A 20,970-nucleotide genomic window follows, 5' to 3' on the forward strand; every position below is an offset into this window, starting at 1 on the left:
ATTTATACATAAAAGTAAAGGAAAAATGGGATTGAAAGGAGTAATTATTATTAAAATAAATTGTGAGAGGAAATGGAGAGAAAGGAAATGGAGAGGATCCAAATCCATTGATTAGTTTGTTAGTGACACTAAATAAAGCGTGTTCACCTTTCTCTCTAGCATGCCTTAATGCCTCGTGCCCACCAAATCTAGTTTTTAGGTCAAGCGTGGGTGCCACTCAGTCCAACTCTTGCACTCCAGCTTTTCGGTTCGGTGCTACTCGTATCTCAATTTAAGATCGTCTTAAGTTAAAACGACACTCACAATTGATTTAATTATACCAAAATTAAAAACAATTGTGAGAAGTCTTAATTTAGGACCGTCTTAAGCAACATCTAATGTTTTTATTTCCCTAGAGCTTAATTAAAAAGAAAGGCTAGTGATAACGTTAATAGGAAAAAATGCTTTTACCCCAGTACTTTAATGGCTTTCGAATTGCAGAGTAGGAGAGTCGAATGTAAGTAGCATTACCCCTGTGTGAGGAACACAAAGAGGCTGTATCCAATGACCTAAGATGAAAATTGCATTGAAAACTGCATCGAGGACTGCTTTATGGTAAAAAGAAGCACAACCGCTTTAGTAAGCTATTTTAAAAAAATTCGATCATAATCCATGACCAAATTGTAAAGAGTTTTTAGCTCCGTTGGAAATGGAAAAACATATTAAGTGTTACCATCCTTTCACAGTAACTATTTCCAATTTGATTGCCTCTTTCATCTCCTTCCTCAACCACCTCAACTTTAGATAGATATCTTATTTTTACCATGCTTACACTATACCAGAGACCATCCAAGAAGCCTGATTACCTTGGCACCCCAGACCCCAATTCCGTCTGAAAACACATCAGGATTCTGGGATCTAATTTTCCTAGCATAAGCACTTATATAAGACTGTCCAACGAGTAACGATAACAATACGCAAAGTATTTTATTTAACCACAAAATTATATGGTTCTATCTAACTTTGAGACCAAATACATATGAATACTGCATTTAGAAGATGCAGTCATTTTGAGGGCTTATTTATACAACACTCGATTATTGTCTATATACAGCAAAATGATGACGATTTCCAAAAATGAGCAGACTTCCTAGAGTGAGTTTTGTGGTAACGATTGTATGCAGACAACCAGACCATTAATCTTATTCTTAAATAAGGAATACAAAATCAAATAGAGCTTGGTTGAATGCATACAACCATGTCACATAAGTATATTTGTAAAAAGGGGAAAGATACAAAAACAAAAGAGGAAACCTTACTGATGTCAAAATAATTTCAAGGCCCTTGCTGGAAAGAAAGGCCACTAGGCGAGTCAACCCTCACGATAATCTCCTCTTCATCTCCAGAATCATCGCTGTACTCGTCCCTTGCTCTACTTGGTTGTCCATTATGTGTCAGAGGAGGAGCTTCTGTCCTTGCCAACTGGTCCTCAAGTCCTTTCCTAGCAGTAGTCGATCCTTCTGATCTTACGGAGATTAGAGGACGCTGATGGCCAACCGTGAATCTAGGATATGACTGAGAATGTGATGACTTTTCATGGCCTTTCCCTTTGAAATTCTCAGGTCGGAATGGAGTGTATTTAACCTATTCAAAAACAAATAAAAGCGTACGGAGAGCTTTTCTGGTTACAAGTTGAAAATGCACCCTAAAATATTCTGATAACTCAATCCATTTTGTCATATAGGGGTCGTACCCCAAACTTCCACCGTAAAAATATCCAATTTGAGAACTTGAAATAACAAAGGAAGCATAGAAGTGAATATAATGGGACGTTAGAATAACAAGAGAACCCCCAAAACGACCAGATAGAACACTATAACATTTTACCTTAATGCACCGATCAAGTAATTAAGCTCTATAGTTTAAAGCTAGGCCGCTTTCTCACATTATATAATAGAAAATGTACATTACCTTGCTGCCATAGATGCTTAGCTGCATTGCTGTAGTCGATAAGTTGTTTCTGTTGTCGTCAGTGTCTTCAGCATCTCCCTGATACTGTTGGGACTTGAAGTAATGCTCAGGCCAGCTCAAAAGACCACCTTGTTCTCTAGCAATTGATCTACTAGACTGGTCACGGAGCAATAAGGAGGATTTTCGGCTCTGGACAGTCTTATCAGCATAAAAAGCAGCCATATCAAATAGTATTACCCTGGCTCTTGTCTGAACGTGATATGAAGATCCTTGATAAGAAAAACTTGTTGATGTATATCCTAACAAAAGCCAAAGATGATATGATGAATCCAAAAGCACCCTTAAAAAAACATTGCCCACTTTCAAAACAAGTCCTGCCAACGGCGAGGTGTGTGGGGGGTGGGGGAGAAGAACACAATCTTAATCCTATGAACAACATAGAGAGGCGTTTCTAGAGGACGTATAATGAAAATTATATCGAATGACTATGATTTCATAGTTAACAAAACAGAAACACTATCTTATTGAATTAAGGCTTTGATGTTGTTGTTGTTATCTTATTGAATTAATTTGCTTTATTTCGTGATAATCTAGAAATAAAAAAATAGTGAGTCTCTGGCAACCTTGAAACTGGAAACCCCAAAGTGTCCTTGCATAAAAAAAAAATTAAGAAAAAAGACAACAGGAACAGAAGAGCAACTGACCAGATCCGTCCTGGCTGAGGAAACTTGAATTTCCTTTTGCGGGCCATAACACAGCCGGTGATGCTATTAGATCTCCAACGAGAGAGTGGCTTTTTATATAGCCTTCCAGTAAGAGCCCAATGGAGTGTCCTGGGACTTCTATAGTTTCGTCCCTCACATACGTATTCATTGTTGACCACTCTGCAAGGAGCTTCCTCATGTCTTGCATTGACATGTTCTCAAATATTTGAGGAAGCAAAATTTTGGCAAGCACTATAACACTTTCCTGAAGCGGAGAGAATAAAGAATAACCTAGTTATTCCATTGTATTTATGAACAGAATGGAGTCTTCCTAAGATCTTACTTTAATCCAAACATAGTGCTCACCTTTAACAGCAGTAATAAATTCCCCAGGGGAAAAGAATGAAGTAATGAACAGAAAACAGGAAAGCTAGTCTCAAAATAATTTGGGGCAACCAACATGAATCAAAGCAAGAGGCAGGTTAACATTGCAAGGGGACGTTATTCGCTATACTTTCTCAAATATTGAATCAAAGAAACTGAACCGAATTATAACTATGACCCATCTCAGCCTTTGAATGACATTATGTTTTGAAGACCATTGAGATATCGCATATCTTCTCATTTTTAACTTTGTGCTACCCCAACCAAACTCAATAGTAATATAACTAATGTGAGAGTATGAATAACTGGCATCCAAGTGAAAGACCACAAGAACTAAATAATATTTTCCTAAACAAACAAACAAAATGAAACTACTACAACAGACTAGAGGGGATCTTACGGTACCTCTTTCAATTACTTCTCTATTCGTACATGCAAATTTAAATTAATAAGCTCCAAGAACTTTATCTAATAACAAAACTAGAAAAATAAAGATAGTTATCATCACTCAGACACAGTTTAACGTCTTGTATGGAGACCAGTAAGAGACTCTGGAGATAGAAAGTAGATTTTCACGGAAATAGACGGAAATACAGCTTGAAGTAGAATATACAGAGCTAACTATTTTGAACTCTTCTTCAACCAAGATGCTTCTTACATCACTCTAAGGGGACAGTTCCAGAGTTCTTTCTGCAGAAGATGACTCCATTTTCAACAGATTAAAAAGAGCCACTATAGCACAAGGAAAAAAAAGCAGCAGCTCTTGTAAGTTCTTTTCACGTCGAGTCAATCAGCATTTGTATGTAAATAAATTAAACATCTCACAAGCACGTTGTTGATTTGTTCTGTCACATAGTAGCATCCATAAATGTGAGTCAATGAGGGGTCCAACCAAAACAACTTTCTTCGGAAAAATGGGAGACGCTGAGTAGTTCTAATCCTTGCAATAGTTTGCTGACTTGCTGTTAAAAACTAATGACAAATGTGTTTTTTCAATTTTATTTGTCCAGCTCTTCAACTATCTTTATTTGTAGCCAATTCTCCGTTGGGTAAATTAATTATCAGGTCTATAGCTCAAAATTTCCAATGAACTCCCTACCTTCACCAATAATCAAATCAGCTACAAGGAAGACACAAGAGTAGCACATAGAAGAGGGAAAATGTAAATCAAGGATTTTTCTCCTGAACATGATATTAAATTGAAACAGTGTTTCTGGTCCAAAAGTAAACTTGAATTTCAATACAAGCTCTCTTAGAAAAGTTCAAATTAATTTACCTTCCATAAGAAATCCTCTACCGTAGGATCTTTTGAAACAGACAAAAACTTCTCAGTTTCAATATAGAAGCAAACTGCAACCGAATCTGTGATCATATCACATAAATAGGGCTTCCCAGTCAGCCCTTCATACAGTCCCAACGTACTTCCATGAGTAAAAGTTGGATGCAAGACATGTTTATTTCTTCTGTTCTTACTTGACCACTACACATAAAGAAGCTCTCATCTGTCAAAAATCACGAAGAATTTGATTTTTTGAACCAAAAATTATGCAATTGCTATGTTACCTTCACCACCCCGTTTGATATAAGCCAAACTCCATTTGGCTTAGAGCCCTCCTTGTATAGCGCCATGCCACGTACTTTAACTTCCTCTTTGGTAGAACCAACTAGCATATTACGAACACTCACCGGAAGAGCTCCCAAAAGAGGATGAGTACTGACTAAATCTCTAACCTTTGGAATCTTAACTGCTGGAGGATTACGTAGAAGCTTTTTCAAATCAGTCTGAAAGAATGACACAATATTTCAATAGACAAATTAAACAGATTGTAAATATATTGGTTAAGGCAAATTGAAGTGTAGAGTCACCTGGACAGCATCATGAAGATGGAACATCTCTTTCTCTTCAAGTATTCCCGCCTTTTCTAGACTCTGAACATATTCAATTAAATGTTGCAGCACTGCATGCGTTACTTGCCTCGTTTTCACAACTCGTAAAACCTGAATGTATGGAAATTAATGTTAAAGAAGCAGGATGTTTGGTTTATCCATCGAAGCAAGTATATTAAAATTTATCAAGTGAAGAGGAGAGCTTGACATCACGATGGAAACTAAAAAGTTTCCAGAGTGACTATGATATGACACAACCTCAGGAAATGTGATGCGAACGTCTTCCAGGAACTTTTTTGCTTCCTCTCCTTCTACATCACTTTCATTGATCACAATAGAAGAAATCTCACTATCACCTGCCAAGTTCATTAAAAGATAAAACTAACCATAGTGAACGGTAGTAGGAAGATTATCGATGAACATTATTGTATCTAATTAAACTTTTCAAGGTTATACACTTATATATGTGATATATATTCCTGTAGAACATTATTGCATATTCTTTTACTGAAAATAGACGTGCCAGTAAAATTGAATCCAAATTAGACAATATCATCAACTGGTATGAGGTGCACTCACCAATGAAATCATGGAGTTGCCTACGAGCAATTTTATGGGCTCGCAGAAATGCAGCACATGTATAACATCCAGCTTCTAATCTTTCGACTGTAAAAAATGTAACCAACTTTTTTGGAAATGCGCTGCCTTGCAGGAATTTATAGTAGTTTGGAAAATTAACATTTTGTTTCAGTCCTTTCCAATCACATAATGGTTCATGGGCTACCAAATCAAGAGCTTCATCAACTGACTGCATTAAGATGTTTGCAGTACTTTGAGTTATCCTTCCTTCATCAAGCATCACCCAGTAAGCTGCTTGGACACCTGTATCGGTACATGGTACAACGCTAATCAGAATACATCCAAAGCAGACACATTATTTCCTTTTTCTTCTTTTAACGGAAATCAAGCACCACAAATCTTATCCCGCAGATGAGTTTTGCTATGCATAAGGGGTTTATCAATATATGCAAGATACCATTGTAATAAATCTTCTCCCGCAGACAAGAAAGAAGAAACAACTTTCCATCTCACAAACAACAACTACTTCCTGTGCCGGGATAAGGGGGATTGAATGTATGCATCATTACCCCAGGGTATACAAGTTGCTCGCAAAGCATTGAGAATTTAGTGAGTAGTAAAATGCATCAACAAGGCCACAACCAAATTGGGTAGTAAAATGCATCAACACTCCGCTGCTTCACAAAGCATTGAGAATTTAGTGAGTCATTTTACTTTCCCATTTCCCGTAGCATACCAAAAATGACCGCCAATATACAAAATGACTGTTTCAAAAGAAAATATATAAGAAAATGTGACCACAAAATATCAACAGCTCTAAGAACACTACCAAGAAATCGCAATCAATAACGAACATGAAGGTGGTAAGATATGGATTTATGATGGATATTTACCAGGGGATGTGCTTGTAGGACGTCAGTTCAACATAAATGGGTCTGTGAGTATCAGACTTGTATATCCTCATGACCTCATTAAGTAAATGTGTATAATCCCACACAGATAAGCTAATTTAAGTTCATATGAAGCACATGCTAACTTTACAAATGAACAGATTCGAATAATATACTGTATGTCACTGGCCCACAACAGGTTTTCCAAACTAAACAGCTAGTCTATTGGAAATTAGATGAAGTCTATAAGAATTACAAGAACAGCGCAAGAGAAATCAAGAGAACAGTACCGTTTAACAGGCGTACACGCATATCTTTCAGATTCATGGAATCTATATTACCCCCAGATACAGAAGCATCATGCGGATGGATGCGCTCCCCATCAATGCTGTTTAAGCTTTTAATATATCTTTTAACAGTGGGCCAGTCAGCAGGTCCCAGTTCCTCATCTTCGCCAAGATCGCCAAATGCCTCTAATGCCTTCTTTTCCATTTCGTATTTTGTAAATTGCAGTATGCGTCTCTGACACAAACAATGACAATGAGGACAGATATTCTGCTACAACAGTGTAACTGTAATATGGTGGATAGTGGATATCCATAACACCGGTTGATTAGATCAATGACAAGCATATACAAATATACAAACAACTTGATGACTACAAACTAGAAGAATAATTGAAAAGGAAGCCATACATCACAAATTCTTGCTAACGACTATAAAGTGTTGGATCATATGTTCAGCATTAAATTTGGTCATAAGGCTAAGTTTAGCTATGGTTCCAACAGAATTATTTGGCATTTAGATATGGAGTAACAACAGAATTTTTTAATGTATATCCTCATGGCATTTCTTCATCTTGTCCATGTAATTCAAGAGGCTTGCACTTGGTGCACCGTGCACTGTGAACCTAACAGATTTTGATAAAAAGGACAATGCAACCAATTTCTACAGAAAGCATAATTATTACTCTCTCCTTAACAAAACTATCATTATTAGTTGTTATAATCATTGTTACGATATTTTATCATGTATTTTTACACTATTAAAGCAATGAAGAGGCAATAGAGGACAAGAAATCCTATGAAAAGCATAATTGGGTAGGCCTAAAACTCTTGAAGGCCATGTTGCATACTAATACAAATCTATCTGATATAAGAGCCTCGAAGTGGCTCATAAACTAATTACTGAACCATAAGTACAGGTAGATAGCTGAAGAATAGCAAAGATGAAAAAGCAGGCACCTGAGTGTGAAACACCTATTGCGTGATTGTATTTACATCTCTATATATCATGAAGTAGACTAGCTGCAACATAGTTCAATTGCAGAGATTCACCTTCTTTAAGGACGGTACTCTATGACTGAAGTTTGAAATAATGGCTCCTAGGGAAGATTCATCCAACAACATAGTCTTGATGTTTGAAACAGAGGCGAAAATATACCATTTGATAAGAGTCAAGTATGTTTTGTAGAGGACGTTGAGTTTAGCAATAACATACTCTTATTCTGAAATCAATTGCATCTTTGCGAACCAAGTAACATCAACATAACATCACCCTAGTAAGCAGTCTTATCTCTGTGTTGCTGAATAGACACTTTTTGGAGGACCCATAAAGCAAATTGCACCCACAATAACAAGTATACTAGAAAGCCGTTTTGCTTTATTCCATTATCTTCATAACAAAAGAATAAATAGTCTTTGTCATCTTTCTTTGCTTACATGATGATGCAAAATCTTTTAGAGAACTTTTTCTTCAAAATCATAACACAGCTCAAAGCGGAGTTGCTATTAGTGAATTTGATTAGGAAAGAAATGGAAAGATAAAAGCATGGGTTAATTAACATTTGACCTCATACCAAACTACTAGTTATCATTGTATGCATGCTGTTGAAAGGGATCTTTAGAGAACTACTAGTTATCATTGTGCCTACACTGCCTCGACCAAGACCCATCTTCCTTATGAAGATTTCTCAACAGTAAAATAATTCAAACAACTATCCAAATAAAAGCTTACTTTCGCTGCTGATAACTTTGCCAGTCCCAAAATTTGCAAAACAAATTGTGTGGTTGATCCATTCAAAATTAATGTCAAGAATACAATTCCACCTGTGAAGAAGACAAACTGCGACAAACAAGTCACCACAATGACCATAAATGTTCAAATGAATACTAGTAAACTTGAAGTCCACCAGATCTCATCTGAATTTATGGATTTGATGAATAGCAAATCAGGTTATACCAGTGTTCCAGTTTGCGAGCTGAGGTGAGACGTGTCATCACTGGAACGCTGAAATAGTAGGAAACAAATTAATTGAAATCATGGAAATGATTTGAAATGGTTGATGTATAGCAAATCAGGGGTGGTTTAATAAGAGGGTTTGACCATGTAATCTCTATATATTGATGGATCGATGAAAAACTTGCATCCATATCTATATCAACCATGTAAAATCTATGATAACGATAATCATTTTTACTTCATCATTAAAAGAAATATCATTGCCAAAATGAATTGATGAAGACTCGACAATGTAGATAACTATGTAAACATGTAATATGAAATGGATAGAGGTGGTCAGTGGGTAAGGCCTAAACTGGCTGCAGATTAACCTAGTGCTAGCCAGGGTTGGATTTTTTTGGTTCAGCCCGGAAATACCTCTGACCTTGCCTATGTAAAATGGCAAAATGGCTCGATTTGTTCGTGGGCCAAATCAAGGGCTGGTTCAACCAGAATAATGAATTCCGAACTTGCCTTAACAGAGAGAGAAAGAGACAATGAGACGGCCCCCCGTAAGCCTGACCATACCAAAATAATAGCTTCCTTCCAATCCAACCCATATCCAAAATATTGTAGAAATGGGAACAATGCGCCAACTACCAATGCCCGAGAAACTTGGACATACACATATAGGAGGATCAGATAGCTCCATGAGATACCTAGAAATGAAACAAGGGTTGAGGAAGTCCCATGTAAATCATGGAGAGCATTGAAAATTGATGATAAAAAAAAGGGTGAACGCATCAATTTGTGTTCTTATCTTGCGATTTAGCAAATTGTATCAAATTCTCTCATATGCAAAACCGAGATGGAGCCAAGGGTAAAATCAGTTGTGCCCTTTGCCAAGGTCAGGTTAGCTCATATACTGTTTTACTATGACTCGTAGAAGTGTAAAATGTAATCAACCTCGGTGGGCATAGAGTTAAGGCAAACTAGTAGGGGTGTTGTTCGGATAAAATGACTTCGGAATAATATGCAGGATTCTTTTTCCTCATGAAAACATGATACCTAGAAACAAGCTTCAAATAGCTTTCACAAAAAACCATCACTTTGTAATGAAAGATGGATCGAAAATCCGCATAAAGAGAAAAGTTCAAAAGAATAAGAAATTTACCATGGTTCTCAAATATATTATCACTGCTCAAAACACCTTGTGCTATAACAGCGCCACTGCACAGCAACAAGAATATAAGTCAAAAAGAAAAAATATATATATGCAACAGGACCAGTCATGTCTATCAAAGTCAAGACGTATACTTCCAGGCTCCAGCAAAGTGAAGACATGTACCTTCTGCAAACTAAATATGCATATGAGAATAAGTTTGGGGTGATGAAACAGGGGAGCTGAAGAGAAGATTCGGCCAATTGAGAGCTAATTCAGGGACCAGATTATTTGACTTGAAAATAGCAGAACTAAATGTGAGATAAATCAGATGAATACTGCAATATGATTACCGTCTTGTGGAAATGTTTTGGTATTTTGTACTGATGGTTAAGTACTACTTTTGAAAAGGGTTGCAATTAAACATTATACCTCTCTCTAACATCTTGTTTTCTAAATCCAAGAAAACTTACTAGTTAATTAGGCTATACACTGGTGTCAATAAAATCATCTTTTCCTAATATTGAGACCACTGGGACCCACCATATAACAGAGAAGAAGAAATGAAACTGATGATAAAAAGAAGTGAACAATTGAAATGTAAATCTAGGAGTTACAACAACAACGTTACGGAGTGGATTTCCAAGCCACCATTAAATTATTTCACATTATATGACACCCCTAGAAACAAACGCCCATATTTTGGACTCGTCAACCAATATGGCAGCATTTCGAAATACCGCCGCTACTTCACTGTTATTTTTTATTTTTGTTTTTTGACAGGTAAAAGAGTACGCATATGAAATAATTGAAAGAACAACAGGGAGTGACGACATATACAAAAAGGCACCTAAGGGTGTGGCATGTAAACAAAAACGAGCGAGAATACTACGCTCTCAAACTATCATAGTAATCTTATTTATCAAAATGGTGTATGTATATCTGTGAAAAAGAAGGTTACAGAAAGAGAAAATACATTATTAACTTGGAAAATCAACTTAAATTTCAGATCTAACAAAGAAATGAAGATTTCACCTAAGTAACCAATTATATTACACGCGAGACATCCTGATGGTGCGATTTCGCCAACATTATCGCAGCCGATACTGCATTACTAGACAGTGAGTAGGCCGGCCAAATGTTTCAGATTAACCGAACAGTTGCCATCCCAATAATTAAATCTAATGGAGACAGGTTATGGGTCACAAAAACTGGCTGTGTTTCTTCCTGTGAACCTGCCATTAGTTACAGGAAAACTGAAACTTTTGAAGCAATTTTCAGTACGTGTCACCGGAAGATAAATCCCTCTTTGTGCTTCCAATATTTTAAAAAGTGAAGGCTGCATACATCAGATCTTCCTTACATCACCATAAGCGACTAAGCGGGAGCCTTTTAAGTAATGTTGTGGCTGGAGTAAGGTAAATCTTGGAATAAGCCTTCTAAGGGGACCTAATACTAATGGTGCTCCCATCTTTCAGAACACATCCTCAAATAGGAAACAATTAGCAATGTATTCCACGCTGGATATTACAACGCACTGACAACAAAGTTTAGTGGATTTGTGCAGATTTGCAAATGACCAGGATATAAATCCCAATTAACAGAAGGAGAAAGAAGTTCTGCTTTTGTATCTGTTCACAACTAGACATAGCAAATTGATCATGTATTCATGTGCAGTTGTGCACTATAATGCAGAACATCTCCTAAACCATTTCAGGCTGAAACTGACATTAGGTAGAGAACAAAATGCGGAAATGCATCATTCAAGTACCTCATTTCTATCCATGGAGTAAATTAACGAATAAGAAACACCCAATACTAAGGAACAAGAGGTCTTACGTATATCTGTGTCCATACTCCATACAAAGCAGTGTTATTTGAGGTATTACCAAAAGGCTTGCATAAATAATAGTGTGTCATCCTAACGAAACCACTATCTCTAAACCTAGTATCAATCAATCAATCAATACTATATATTAATTCCAGAAACCAAGGGACTTCAATGTAATTAAAGAAAGTTATACAAATTAATTATACTATATAGTTTTAAATCACTAGCACCGTGTGATGGACCCGATTAAGGGATCTCAATGCAAATATTATATAGTTTGGGTTAAAATTAAATTATATAGAAGTTTGGTAATTTTCCTAAACGTTTGTAAGAGACTAAAACATGGTCAATTTTCTTAAAATAAAATAATTAATTAAGATGATCAATTTCCTTAAAATAAAATAATTAATTAAAATGGTCAATTTCAAGGAGACTAAAAGAAAGAAGATGCTTGGTAATTTTCCTAAATATTTATAAAATACTAGAAGATGGTCAATTTCCTTAAAATAAAATAATAAATTAGTATAAATATGCACACTTATGGTATTCATTAACTCTAATTATTATCATCATAAAATTATATATTAAATTTAAAATCTATTCAATTTTATTAAACTTTATAGTTTATTAGATGTATAGAGATGTTAATTATTTAACATACAAAAATATAATATAAATAGGTTGTAAATAATTCAAGTTAGATTCCATAATATATATAATATTGCATAATTCCTTCGATTTGATTTAATGCATATATGTAATATATTTATATAAATATATAATCCTCTTAAAATTGCATGCCTAAATAGTAAAAGTAATTTCGTCAGTAAAGAAAAGAATTGTAGTAACATTGGATATAGTTATATGATAGTAATCACTCATTTGAATAGTAAAAGTAACAATATTATCAGCGAGATTAGTGAAAGTGGTAGCAACAACAACGGGAGTAGTGAAATAATCAATATTAATGCGGCAATAGAAAAAGTAACAATAATTACGGCGGGAGTAGTGAAATTATCAATATTAATGCGGATGAAGAGTGACAAAGAACAATAATTACGGCGGGAGTAGTGAAAGTAACAATGATTACAGGCAAGTAGTGAAATATTATTACTATTGTTTCATTAATAATAGTAAAATATTAATAGCGGGAGTAGTGAATTTGTCTCAAAATTTATTTCATTGTAATTTTAGGATATGTCATAGAAAAATATATTAACGATAAATTTATGAGTTATGCAACTTTAAGTAATTTTATTTAATGGAAAAAAAAATTTAATGGTAAGTAAAGGTAGCCCGGGCGAAGCCGGGCACTAATACTAGTCTTTAACCTAAAATAAATAAACAGAGAAAAATGAAGTACCTCAAGATGAAGATTAGTGTATTGGCTATGTATGACACCATCTCCCTGCAGAAAAAAAAAAGGGTTAAACTAAAAACAGAAACAAAAATCACTTACAAGTTACAGCAGCAACATTTCGGTTATACGTAATGCAAAATTAGGCAGACTACCAGAACCCTCTTTGATTACCGAGTTACTTTTTAAGTTTTTATGGTTTCCAAAATACATGCTTGTTCAATACGGAATACAATATTTGCTTTACATAACTTTTAGATCCTGAAACTATCAATCATTAGCTACAACTCCTCAAAAACAAATAAGACGGAGATTTGTAAGTTCAAGTGTAGAAAGTAAATTATTACTTCTGTAAAAAAGGAGTGCTTCAAAAGAAACTATGATTAGTAATAAGAAGATTAGGCAACAGAAAAACTGGAAATGAGCCAACTGAATAATAGATTATGAAATAGTGAAAGTTAAACCTGGAAATGAGGTAAGCATGTAGCTTTGTGTCCAACCCATAATGAGTGGTGTGCCAAACCGTATAATGAAATATTATTATATGTGAGGTAGTCAGGTAGCTAAGAATCCTAAGATTTGTGGGAGCCATCGAGGCATTGGGATAATGTTGTTGTTGTTGAGGTAGGTATTAGGTAAGATGCTAGCCATTATGAAAGTATGAAACACATGTAATAAGCTGTGTGAGAACGCAAATATAAGAAAAATGCTTGTTACATCATGTTCCTAAACCATGAAATAAACTTGGTATATCTTAACACAAACTCAACCATCAGGCCAAACAACCACTAGCTGTTACCCTAGGCCCTGACAACTCCATGAGTGGAAAGTGATCAAATACAGTTTCAAATTGCTCTTAAGCAACAAAGAATCAAATCACCATGCCCCACGCTTCAGCTTAATCCATCACAACCCCAACCCCACCACCACTGCCATGTCAACCCCACCCCATCCACCTCAAAAGAGTTCCAAGACTCCCAACTACCTGAAGAAAACCCCAACCCCCAAAAACACATCCCTCCATCAATAAGATATATTAATTCCCTTGAAAACAGTAGCTCAGCATCTGTTGAATAAGAGATCTATCATAAGATTAACTTCAGTCAAATATATCTTAAAAATGGCACTAAGCATACCAAAAGTGATGCAAGCTCTCCTGACTTTCGCCTTTAAATGCTGTCCTAGCAGCAGCTGCATAGAACCTGTTAGCCACCACTAAATATTTTAAAATGTCCTTTACTTTTGTTTTGAAGATAAATTATTTAAAACAAAAATAAATTAAACTTCAAAATCTGACTTACATTCCCAAGGTCATAACTGCCAAGACACCAGAGACCCCAGCTCCCTCTTGTGCCTATCACATAGTCAAACAAAATTATATTCAAAAAACTGTTGAGAAGATATCTAAGCTAAGACCTAACTCTTATAATGGACTAATGGAGTAAAAGTTTAAGTTCAACACCTAAAAGGACGCTTATAAGTTGACAAGTAACAAGCAAATGAGATTTGAGAGCACAAGAATCAAGTGCAAGTCATAATAAAAGCTGTCCAACACTTCAATATATGTTTACTTCATTAAAACTTTTATATCTTCTGAAATTACTTGTGTATCTATACCTCTACGGCTTCAAAGCTTGGTTGTTGAATTAATGTGCTAAAGAGAAGCCCTGTCCAAAGTACTAAGTCCATTCCATTATATTTGTCCTTTTTTCATTTTGATGGTCAATTTTATCTTAATCTCTCCAAATCTAAAAAAACTCCATACTTTGCTTCGTGCCTTAAATTTAATTTGTAATACTTCATTACTACTAAAACTCTTAAGTGGAGCTTATTTATAAGTCAAAACTACAAACAAACAAACAAACAAACAAAAATAATAATAATATTAAAAGATAATCGGAAACAAATTTCAGGTCTACCAAATTTCCCTCAGCCCAAGGACCAGTATAAAGGTCTTCAAACTCCTCACACACCGTAGCAATTTTGTGAAACTTCAGGCCTGGGAGGATCGAACTTCATATCTGGGTGAAGGGACGCATGTCCCAGGTCAAAGTAGGAAGGTGACTTGATGTGGCAGGAGGAGAAGGATAGTAGTGTTAATAGTGAGATGGAGTATTGGTGGTGCAAGGCCAAACGAGAAGAAGGTAGTGTGAGGGCGGTAAGGTGGAGTGACGGTGGTGGAGAGCAAGGATGTGGAGACGTGCGCGTATTGAGAACAGAGAACAAAAAAAAAGAGAGAAACAGGATGAGAGAGAAAAGTACGCTCAATAAGAGAGAAAGAACCACTACCAATAAGAAAGAAATGATCGGTGCCAGTGGGGTTCATCGTGGAGTAGTGTGCCTCAGGAATGATGCGATTTTTTTATGGACACTTGCCCGTGAAGGGGGTGAGCTTCATGTCCCTTAAACTCTTCTGTTAAATTACCGCTTTCTTTACTAATTCTACAAAGCAGCATACCCCCCCCCCCCCCCAACTCGATTTTCTTGATCTTTGTGCCAAATACAGAGTATGAGGCAATTCCAAAAAAAAAAAAAATAGGTAGGAGTAATATATTTCACGCTCAACACTACAAAGACATTGCGAAGACCAATAGGCAATCAATAAGATCAAGATTTACAGGTTGTAAATCAAGAGCAGGGACATGAATTGTCCACGAGAGAAAGCATCTTACAGCATAATAGGCAAAATAGCTCACAGCAAGTGTCAATGATATCTCAATTACAGTGTCACTGAAAATAAATCCAAGCCACAATACTGACACTATTCCGAACGCAATGCCAATTCCTACACTGCAAGAACAGAGCAGGAAGAAAATGCAGACATTAAAGAAACAGTCTTACACAAAATAACACGTGAGATAAAAGACACTCACGCTCCAAGTGAAACTTTAGCCAAAAACTTCACAATTGCTGCCCAGCTGAAGCTCTGACCAAGGACCATTTGAAAGAAAAGCTGGTATACGACAATCGCAGTCCTGAAATTAGATGCTAGCACGTTCTAAATCTTATTGGTATCTATAATTATAAACCCTAATCATAATCACAAGAAAGGAAATTGAAAGATGGCAGATTGAAGTATGAATATTCACCCGTCATTCATCAAGGATTCCCCCTCGATTATGGTACTCAGTTTTTTGCTTGCACCAAGTTCTTTCAATAGAGCTACGACAGCTACAGGATCAGTTGCACTTAGAAGTCCACCAAGCAACAACGATGTCGTCCAGTTCCAGCCGTATGGAAACGTTAACTTAAGACAATACACATATTACATAATGAAGTTCAATTTCAAGTCATACATAAGTAGTATCCAAAAATACAAGTATATATATTGCATATAGCAAGGTAGACGGTAAGTCTGGTAAGTCTCAGCTGACACACTACTTTATGGATCACTGTAGTTGATTCAACAATCAAATAATAGTACACACCCAAATTTTCCTCATACTTTTCCAATTCTATAACATATCCTTGGAATGTAACCGAGAAGGTCAGGAGCTAATGTTATACCTTGAGAGCTGCTCCAAGACAAAAGGTCGATATCAAAACGCCTGGGCCAGCAAGTAGTAGCATTTGAGCCATACATCTCTGCATAGTGAATGAAAACTAATTGGAGAACTAGCACTTTGAGAGTAGCAAGGAAAGTAAACTTGCTGAATTTCAATGGAGTAATGGAGGCCAAAATTTCAAAACCAGATAAAAGGACATATGTTTTCAAGTACTTTAACAGAAAAGTGAAAACTCTCTAATATCTATGGAGAGACAACTGGGAAAGCAACTAGAGATATCTGATTCTACTGACTGCTGACGCTAGTTGCAACAGAAATTTTTTATGCCAATTCTTTTGAATGCAAAATAGAACAGAAATATAAACCAAAGCATCTTCTCCAAACAAAAGCCAAAAAATATAATTGATCAATCATGGTGGCAAAGCTTTTCAAAGGTCTTCGCTCATGACTATGTCTTCCTCTCAGTCAATGCAATTTCTGAAAGAGATTGTCAACTACCAAAGCATCAGCACGACCAAGACTCTAGAGAGGGTAGTTATGTACCAAGGCCACTATAGATGATCTAATAACAATGAAACATACACTCTACCAACTTATTTGTGATAATAACCACCAACTTTTAACATTTTTTATTTTCCTCAAAGAAGATTGCTCATAATACACATACAAAATTAACCAAAGCAAGCACGACATCATCAAAAACCCGTGTTACAGCATATGAACTATAATAATTTCATAAGTATCTTTCGTTATACTTTAGGGCACCATTACAATTTATAAATCCTCGAGATGTTCCAAATGTTGAGGTTCAGACATACAAGACGGAGCATTAGCCGCAAAAAAGTATGCTTTTGTGCATAGACAAAAGAGCGTCAATAATTCACAACTGGAATGTGTAATGTGAGACTTGAGAACATTTTTAAAACTTCAAAGGTACTTTTCTAACAAATACATGAAGCAGATCCTAACTTTTATTTGGTGAATCTCCATTGAAAATGAACTTTCAAACAGAAGGGCTGGGAGAAAAACAGCCAACAGAAGCTCTGGATCAATATTTTCCCCTGTGAAGCAACAAATTCAACCATCAAAATCTATAATGAAACTTGGGGGTGTAAACGAGCCGATCAAGCTCAAGCTCGAATGGGCTCGGGATTGGCTCAGGATTTATTTAAGATTGTTCCACTTCTACTAACTCAATTAGATTATAGAAAGGACTTACAAAGGCGAATACCATCCCCAAACCGTCCAAGGCCATGCTTCGTACCATATTCTGCAAAACATCCAGCATTACAGATTAAAATGAAAGGAATTTTCCTATAAATTGTCTTCATTTATAGAAATAATACAAATTTCTTAATTTAGCATCTGTTAAAATTTATACACAGACTCCATTTCATACTAAGAAAAGCAAACTCAGTGATGCATAAGACCAGGCACACAAAGAGAGAAATGTAAGTTTAATAGAGTCATAGAAGACCAAATCTGATTTTGAATCTCATTTTCTGGAAAGCGCCCCAAAATATAGACCTTTGTGATTTCCATAGAAGTGGTTTCACACTTTCACCAAATGAGCCTATTCTCTACTTCAGGAAAATCAATCATACTATCTGCCATGGACCATGGAACTCATGAACCCAAAATATAGCGGTCCATAACTGCCAGGTAGCGAAACTAGTATAATCAAGCTTGCTTACCCTCTTGCAAGTTGCAATTATTTCTGTATTCTTGGGGGCAAAAACAACCACAAATTTCGGAAGTCCCAAAAAAATTTGACTATATTAGATTCCAGATCGTATTTAGAGGTGATATTGGCTGCATTGACAGCGCAACAACCGAAATCAGACTGCAATGACCGACTCCAACATCAATTATCAAACCAAGATTTACAACATGCCCCTTGCAACAGCAAACCTATACCAGCTGCACTCAGGCAAAATTAATGTTCTCTATTTATACTGAAATGCTAATTGTTTTTCAAAGCATATTCAACTGCAATCTACAACATTACCCCAATGCCGCTCTATATGGCTCCCCCAAACACGTGATTCTTATTAATGAATAATATAACACGAAACTGGATAACTTAATATGTACAAAGGTCGCACACAAGATTTAGTCTCTTAAATCTTAACATAAACAGTATTTATAAACCTTAGGGGGAAAACCTAAAGTTGTTTGTTTCAACTCGATCAAACTTCTATTACTCCCTCGAACCCAATCATTCAACGACGGGGTGGCCAAAATGCAATTGAATGAAAATCACACTCCAAAATGTGAGATAAACTAACTAATCAAACTACTGGAACGGAAGGAGTATTAATTTCAATTTGATCTGCTACATGTTCCAATTTACAATCATAATACGGAGTATCTGTCTAATTAGTGGCGGAGCTGGGGGCTAGCAAGGTTGGTAAACCCCGGAGAATGGAAAATTCGAAATTTTAGTTAAATTTTCGATTTTTTTTTTCAAATTTACCGGTATGTTTGGAAATCTGAGAATTCCGTAATTGAGACATCTGGGAACCCTAGAACTTGGAATTGGAAATGATTCACTACTAGTTCAGTAGTTTTCCGCCCCTAACTAAAAGTCTTGATTCCCCTACTTTTCAGTTTTCATTACTAGTTTAACTTTCCGCCTCTAGCTAAAGATTCTGGTTTTATTTCAAAGAAAAAAAAAAAAAAAAAAAACTCGTTTCGCTACTTTGGCTTTGTTTGGCAAGCTATTTCAGCCTTTCAGGTAGCTTATTTGACCAAAATTTCAACTATCTTAATTTTATGTAAGTGCTTCGCAAGTAACTTATTTGAACAAATAAGCAATCAAATGCTACCTAGGGTAGCATTTGAGATTTCAGGTTCCTGAACTAATTTCATTTTCGTGTTTTACCCCTTCAATCAGCTACCTTTTCAACTAATTTGTCAAACATTTTTTATATAATCAGTCATCTTATCAGCTCCTAATTTTCAGCTAGTTAACTTTTTTGTTTTCAGCTAACTTTTCCGTTTTTAGTTACCTTTTCAGCTACTTTTACCTTTACCAAACATGAGACTTTGTCTAATCAAAATCAGGACTCTAATAATCTTGATAAAATTATTCAAAAATTAACAACTTCAACCAAAAAAAAATGTAAAATATAATACTATTTCCGTTTCAGTCATTTGTTTACCTTTTGTATTCATTGTGAGATGTATTTTAATCGGGACGAAGGGAGTATAACTAATAAAAAAAATAGTAGCAAGATTGAGAAAGGAGTATACATATACCTAGTGATCCAAGGCCAATGCCGATAAGAAGAAGAGCGACGGTGTAAGGGACACGTGTACCTCGAAGAAAGTGACGGCAAGCTATACCTAAAATGAGACTAACACCGAAGAAGATAACGGCGTCAGACGGATTTGGCGAGGATTCTTCAGTCGATGTTGAATTTGTAGTAGAAGTTGATATAAGTTCCGTTATAGGTAACGGTAACGGCACCTCGATTCGAGATGCTGCCATGGCTTCCAGTGAAACTTACTGCTGACTGCTGAGTAATGGAATGGAATGGAATGGTTTGTATTTTGTAATGGTTTAAGGTTTTTTAAGTGGAGTTATGTCAACGAGATTGTACGTCTTAATCGACTTTGATAATTTTGTTATGTGGGGTTAAGTCGTTTAGCAAGTTGATTACGAAATCCCAACGACCGGTTATTATGGAGTACTTTTTGTACAAAAGATTATGCGACTTCATTTACGTTATTTATTTTCGACGTCTCAAAAACTTTAGGGATATTCTACGGTGTACCCAATGACGAAGCTTGGTCTTGGCCGAATGGGCCATGGCCCGGACGGAAATTTATAGGATAATTAATAAATAATCAAATGCTAATAAGTATATCATTAATCTGTATGAGTAAAATGGTAAGCGCTAGAGGAAAGGATGGAGTACTTGCTTTTAGTCATGAGTTCGACTCACCTAAACGCCTCTTTTTAACATTTTTTTTTTCTTCTACAATTTTCATAATTACCTTTGACTATACTCCGCCCTTGGATGACTTGGCCTATTATATTTTTAATGTCGACAAATAATTTTGGAGTTGGTCTTGCTTAAGACGGGTCGAATATTGAAACGGGTAGTTACACTCACAAAACAAATAGGGGGGACAAGGTGGGGACAACCCCATGTGCCTCCCACTCACACCTATTTGGGCATTTTGTCTCACAAAATGGTATCCGTCTACACTTTAAGACGGATAGTGTGCGTCTTAAGTAAGAATTTGTGATAATTTTGTAATTTAAAAGTAGGTAACCATTTTTATCATCGCAAATTCTCCCTTGCGCTGTTTTATCATTGGTAATGGTCCTTATTACCATCACTCCCTCTTACCTTAGTTTACAATAGAACCGTCTTAAAATAGGTTTATATCATTTATATTTAGGATTTGTTTCATAGTATAGATAAAAAGCGTTCTATAAACAAACACGAAGTCTGTTGAAAAAATAAATATTACTTTGTATGTTCCATA

At 35.9% G+C, this 20,970-nt stretch overlaps 1 protein-coding gene across 3 annotated transcripts; it reads right to left on the reverse strand.

Moving 5' to 3' along the window:
* Positions 1-956: 956 nt before the first annotated feature.
* On the reverse strand, positions 957-20,143 carry LOC141643696 (sodium/hydrogen exchanger 8). Of its 3 annotated transcripts, none has more exons than XM_074452964.1 (23): positions 19,732-20,143; positions 17,690-17,740; positions 17,440-17,531; positions 16,472-16,549; positions 16,054-16,211; positions 15,838-15,939; positions 15,637-15,754; positions 14,266-14,318; positions 14,101-14,166; positions 12,971-13,015; positions 9,789-9,844; positions 9,149-9,333; positions 8,636-8,683; positions 8,411-8,518; positions 6,685-6,916; positions 5,505-5,807; positions 5,184-5,281; positions 4,905-5,036; positions 4,602-4,820; positions 4,315-4,518; positions 2,655-2,919; positions 1,951-2,249; positions 957-1,623 (listed from the first exon to the last, which is right to left on the reverse strand). In XM_074452964.1, exons 1-23 carry the CDS (start codon positions 19,961-19,963, stop codon positions 1,315-1,317), a joined length of 3,453 nt encoding a protein of 1,150 aa, XP_074309065.1. In that variant the 5' UTR covers positions 19,964-20,143; the 3' UTR covers positions 957-1,314. The 3 variants fall into 3 exon arrangements, with proteins under 3 accessions (XP_074309065.1, XP_074309066.1, XP_074309067.1); XM_074452965.1 differs by lacking the exon at positions 19,732-20,143 and adding an exon at positions 17,948-17,984; XM_074452966.1 differs by lacking the exon at positions 19,732-20,143 and having other exon boundaries at positions 15,838-15,917.
* Between the last annotated feature and the right edge of the window lie 827 nt (positions 20,144-20,970).

This window comes from Silene latifolia, chromosome 2, assembly GCF_048544455.1.
Source record: "Silene latifolia isolate original U9 population chromosome 2, ASM4854445v1, whole genome shotgun sequence".
NCBI classification, from domain to species: Eukaryota; Viridiplantae; Streptophyta; class Magnoliopsida; order Caryophyllales; family Caryophyllaceae; genus Silene; species Silene latifolia.

Excerpts from the sequence above, each read along its gene's own strand:
- LOC141643696 (XM_074452964.1), bottom strand. The coding sequence starts at position 19,963 with ATGGCAGCATCTCGAATCGAGGTGCCGTTACCGTTACCTATAACGGAA. Across the intron at positions 14,167-14,265 it reads GCAGTTATGACCTTGGGAAT|GTTCTATGCAGCTGCTGCTA; the intron begins GTAAGTCAGATT and ends GGTGGCTAACAG. Across the intron at positions 5,037-5,183 it reads TTCGCATCACATTTCCTGAG|GTTTTACGAGTTGTGAAAAC; the intron begins GTTGTGTCATAT and ends CCATACATTCAG.